The 5,756-nt window shown below is 37.0% G+C and overlaps 1 protein-coding gene across 1 annotated transcript; it reads left to right on the top strand.

Annotated features, from left to right (window-relative positions):
* Positions 1-5,133: 5,133 nt before the first annotated feature.
* Positions 5,134-5,532, top strand: LOC130949615 (uncharacterized). Its single transcript, XM_057878285.1, has one exon. It carries the CDS (start codon positions 5,134-5,136, stop codon positions 5,530-5,532), a length of 399 nt encoding a protein of 132 aa, XP_057734268.1.
* Positions 5,533-5,756: the final 224 nt, after the last annotated feature.

Here is a 5,756-nt window from a genome sequence, read left to right as displayed (position 1 = left end):
ACAACAGAGTATGCAATGAAGCATAGTCAGTCCACTCCCCAGGCTCTACTGGGAACGAACTGCTCCGATACCAAATTGTAACGACCCAATTTTCAATATGTCTAGATCATACCGGAAACTGAGCGCTACCAATTTGTCTTCCTAATTATTATCTATTATTTATCATATGAGCCTGATTCGTTGTTAAAAGCGTGGTTAATTTGCGAGGTATATTTTTTTTGAAAACGTTTGGATTAATAAACATAATCATTTATAATCAATTCACAAATAATAACAGATAAAACGGTTATAAACAACTACACATAAATACATCACAAGCAGTCAACAACATTCAGTGATCCAACTTTTATTTAAGTATAGACTTTTAGTTAGAACACCCCTAGATATAGCTAGATAATAACTATATACATATATATACATACAACATCCCAGGTCCTGACCTGTTCAAGAAGTCCCTAAGCTGGCACCCAGGCTAGCCTAGACTCTATACTCGCCTAGTCCCTCTAAACTACTAAAGCGAGGGAAAGTACGTTCTAAGTCTTCAAAACTCAAGTCAAGTGAATGTCACCAAAGGTAGGACATCATCTGCTATTCCTCTGCACGATCAGACATTGCCATAGGACGTCCCTCTGGTACCTCATCAAGTAGCCACACAAGGGAGTCTCGTACACAGGATTTAGGTTAAAGTGCGCATACGAACAGGGTGCAGACGTTGGCTAGTCTCACAGTATATACGTATAATCAGAGAACGATATTCACCCTAGACTCAGAAGACTATCTAGAGCAGGATCCTCTTCGCAGAACCATCATCAACGAACTACGGTAAGGTACTCTTACTTCCATCTGAAGGGGAAGGGAGAGAGAAGGGGTAAGAACTGGGGAGTTCTTAGTAGGGTCGGGGTTATTAGTTATATTCATTTATTTGGGGTCGATTAGCAGGCAAATAATAGAATATAGCGAAGCAGTAACCAAAAGGTAAAGATAGAAAGAGAAAGTAGAGGCAATAGAAAGTAGAACACAAACAAAAGAATACAAGAAAATAAAACATAGAAATAGCATACAAGCAGACAAACACAAAGAAATAGATCACACACAGAAAGGAATGCAACAGAGAATGATGCGCAGACAAGAATGATGCATGTCTAGTCCTAGTACAGGCCATGAGCTCATGTGTCGGTTAGCACCTGCATTCCCGACATTTATCCGGTCACGAGTTCCCGATTTCCCGGATACGATTTTCTGTTCAAATAAATGCACATAAAATTATTAGCAGCTCTATTGAGACAGCCTCTGCGTTCTACTCGCAGGAAATATACTCTTGGGAACGGAAACTTGCTGTAGGTATCCTAGTTTCCCTATAGAAGCTCTTGGGTTGCTTTAAGCAACAAATGACCTTTCAACAGGCCCTCTGCTTTTTATTATCTTTTATAATCATAAATACGCAAGCGGGACAATACCCACGTCCTTGCCAACAATTTCATAAACTGAATACTTTTCCTCAACAGAATCAGTGTAATTGTCATCATAAGTTATCATTCTCATTATTCATCTCCAGTTACATATTCTTATACAATATCTCTCTCTTTCTTTGTTCAACCATACTATACAAACTTTACATCTTTCACTTGTACAAAAGCTTGGCTCAAACCATTTCTCTTTATCATATTACTCTTTTCCCTTCGTATCTCTTTACTCTGTTCTGGTTACTATGTTCTCTGTGTTACTTTATTCTGCTCTGACTTCTCTGCTTAACGTATGTATTTAAAGCTTATGTAAATTTCGGTATGAATAGTTAGCTTGTCCCAAGTATAGGTTCATTAAGTCTATACTGAACAGTTTAACTTTTCATATTATACCTAACCCTAGTCGCAACTCAAGGACTAACTATGTTGCCCTAGTTCGTTCACTAATGTCTGTCTGTTTTTCTGTCATTAAAACTTTACAGACTTTTTCTTCGATTTTTATCTTTTCTTCAACTTTTTATCTTTTATTTATCTTTGCCTCACTAATATGTTCTTACCACTCCCTAAGTGTTTTATGAAGGTAATTATGAGATTCTGCACTTAAAGTTGTCTTTCTAAAGCTTTTACAGAAAACTGCCTTTTTCGCATTATTTTATTATTTTTATTAAAATATTATTTTTAATTAAATATTATTATTTAATATTTTATTATTATTTATTATTTTATTAATATATTTTCGAAAATTAACTTTACTTTAACCTTTAACCTTTAAAATTCACTTTTTACCACCCGTAACTTTTAATATTTCTACTTTTACCACCCTAACTTTCAGAAATTACAAAATAACCCCTCAAACACCAAAATAATTACTTCTTTGCCCTTTTATGAATCAAAAAGGTGTTCTTCATTGTTCTTCACCACACTCAAAGTGTTCTTCGTGTTCTTCATAAATTCTTCAGATTCTTTCTCTGTTTTTACCCGTTTTTCAATCTTTTCAGCAACCGATTTTTACCAAAATTCATAATAAATTCCCAGCCACTAAAACCCCATCTTTTCCACATGATTTCAACACAAATTGAACCTCAATTTAGGGCCTAGGGTTCGTTTTTCCAGCAGCCACATGAACACACATTCATAGCTTGACTTTCATCAAATTTCATCAAAATTTCACCAAATTTTCACCAAGAATCAATCATATATGCAACCACTTTTTAGCACAGCCAAATCATACAACATTCACACATCTCAAACAAAAATAATCAAGATTAATTTCGTGACACCCTACCTGGTTTTGCTGCTCCTAATTCAGTTAGACTTTCAGGTGGTCCTTTAGCACTTTTTTCCTCCTAAATCACATCAAGAACAACTTTAAATCCAAAAACTCTCAACTGACCAAATCTCACTCAGCATGTTAGGAAGAGATATATCACCTTAGAGTTTCTGGAAATTCACGTTTCTTGGCCCTCAAGTCAAGTTAAGCATGATTCCTAAGGAAAAACATCAAGAAAACACATGTTTACATGGTTTTCCTTGAAAACCGAATTGAAGAGGGAGGGAGACAGCCATCTCACCTTATTTCCAGCCTTGATATGTTATATGGTTATGTAGAGGAAGAAGAGAGGATCATTTTGGTGAAATCGGAGTTTTGATTTGAGTTTTAGTTCAGAAGAAATCAAACTTTGAAGATTAAAGGGTCATAAAAGTTTCTCTCTTTTCTCTCTTCACATTTTTGGCCAAAGGGAGTAAATGACCAGCCTTGGAGTGTCTTGGGGGTGTAAGGAGAGTTTTGATTGGTTGGCTTGAAGGTGGATTAAAATAATATTAAAATATCTCTGGTGTACAACTACTAAAACTAGGTGTATCAGAACACTCGTAAAAATATCTCTAAAAATTATTTTCTGAGATACTAGCATAAATGACACTAGTAACATATTTATTATGAGAATATAACATGTATAATGAGGCCTTAGCATTGCTAAAGTCATTAGAGAGTGCTAGTGCTAGGCTGCACCAGTAAACCGTAAACCCGGTTAAACCGATTTTCTATTTTTAACAAAAACAGACCAGGTAACCTTATAATATCATTCAAGCATTTTCTAATACTAATATAATGATAATATTATACTATTATCTCTATCGTCTCATGAATCGAGTCCGGTTCGTCAAACAAAGACTATTTACGAGAATCAGAATCAAAACTGCCAACCGATACGGTTCAAAAACTAGGTTCTTCGCGATTGCATTATCGAGCTTGCCTCAAAGGAGGTTCTAGCTTAAGGATGACATAATGATAATGAGGATTGAGATGCTTGATGATATAACAGAGGTGTTCCCTTTACTGATCTTCCGGAGAAATTTGTACTTTCAGAAAAGATCTCGCATACTCGAAAATCAGGGTTGTTACACTTATGCGTCTAAGACTCTAGATGCTGCTCAATCTAATTACACCACTACTGAAAAAGAGCTTCTTGCTATTGTTTTTGCTCTGGATAAATTCCGAGCCTATTTACTTGGTACTAAGGTAGTAGTGTACTCAGACCATGCAGCTCTAAAATATTTATTAGCAAAAAAGGAATCCAAACCAAGGCTAATACGTTGGATACTGCTGCTACAAGAATGTCATTTAGAAATTAAGGATAGGAGTGGTAACCAGAATTTAGTGGCAGACCACTTGAGTCGCCTTGAGCACATTAAGGGCGACTCCACTCCTATAAATGATAATTTCCCTTTTGATAGCTTACAAGCAGTATCTGAAGTAGTTCCTTGGTATGCACCTGTAGCTAATTATCTAGTTAGCCACACTTTCCCTCCATATTTTACTAAGCATCAGAGAGACAAGCTGAAAAGTGAGTCCAAATATTATATATGGGATAATCCATATTTATGGAGGTGTGGTACTGACCAGGTAATTAGACGGTGTGTACCTCAATCAGGATTCCAGTCTATTTTAGAGGCTTGCCACTCATCTGAGAGTGGAGGACATTTTGGCCCTCAAAGGACAGCTAGAAAAATCTTGGACTATGGATTGTGGTGGCCTACTCTTTTTAAAGATGCTGCTGAATTTTCTAAATCTTGTTCCTTATGCCAAAGGTTTGGTAATATATCCAAGAGGGCTGAGATGCCTCAACAGATTATGCTTTTCTGTGAAATTTTTGATGTTTGGGGCATTGACTTCATGGGTCCATTTTTAAATTCTAATGCTTACTTTTATATACTGTTAGCCGTAGATTATGTTTCTAAATGGGTGGAAGCAATTTTTACCCGTACTGTTGATGCTAGCACTGTTGTTTCCTTTGTTAGAAACCATATTATATGTCGCTTTGGATCACCACGAGCAATCGTGAGCGATCAAGGCACCCACTTTTGTAACAGGAGACTAACAGGATTACTAAAGAAGCATGGGATAATTCAAAAAGTAGCAACAGCTTACCATCCCCAGACCAATGGGCAAGCAAAAGTCTCTAACAGAGAGATGAAATAAATTATGGAAAAGATAGTAAAACCTCATAGGAAAGACTGGAGTGCCAGGCTACAAGATGCACTCTGAGCATATAGAACAGCGTACAAGACACCCATTGGGATGAGTCCCTTCCGCTTGGTATAAAGAAAGGCTTGCCACCTCCCCGTAGAGGTGGAACATAAGGCTTTCTGGGCTGTAAAGGAGTGCAACATGAATCTTATGAAAACTGGTGCTGAAAGAAAGCTGCAACTAGCAGAACTAGAGAACCTTCGCCTAGAAGCATATGACAACTCCAGGCATTACAAGGAGAAAATGAAGGTTGTCCATGACAAGCACATTAAAAGGAGAGAATTCAGACCAGGGGAGTTAGTTCTTCTATATAACTCCAGACTGATGCTCATGCCAGGCAAACTGAGATCAAGATGGGAAGGTCCATACAAAGTAGAAAAGGTAGAGCCATACGGAGTTTTCAACCTGCGTCATCCTACTAACTTAAAATTTCTAAAGGTCAATGGACATCGCCTAAAGCTTTATCATGGTGAGAAACTGAAGAATCAGAAAGAACTAGAGATTTTCCTCTTGGAAGACCCACCAAGAGAAGCAGAATAAGCCTAAAGAGCGTCCAACTTAATGACGTAAAAGCAAATTGCTAGGTGGGAGACAACCCACCATAGTATGATTGTTTCGTTTCAGTCTTAGGTTTATTTTACTTTACTTTATTTTTATGGTGTTAATGACTCTTCTCATCATCCCTGCATATAGCTGTATATAGTTTGCATTAGCATTCTGCATGTTTATTATTTAAAAAAAAAACACGCACGCGACGCGTAGGC

This window comes from Arachis stenosperma, chromosome 9, assembly GCF_014773155.1.
Source record: "Arachis stenosperma cultivar V10309 chromosome 9, arast.V10309.gnm1.PFL2, whole genome shotgun sequence".
Taxonomy (NCBI): domain Eukaryota; kingdom Viridiplantae; phylum Streptophyta; class Magnoliopsida; order Fabales; family Fabaceae; genus Arachis; species Arachis stenosperma.
The sequence above is the reverse complement of the archived record's forward strand: the minus strand, read 5'-3'. Positions and strand labels throughout refer to the sequence as shown.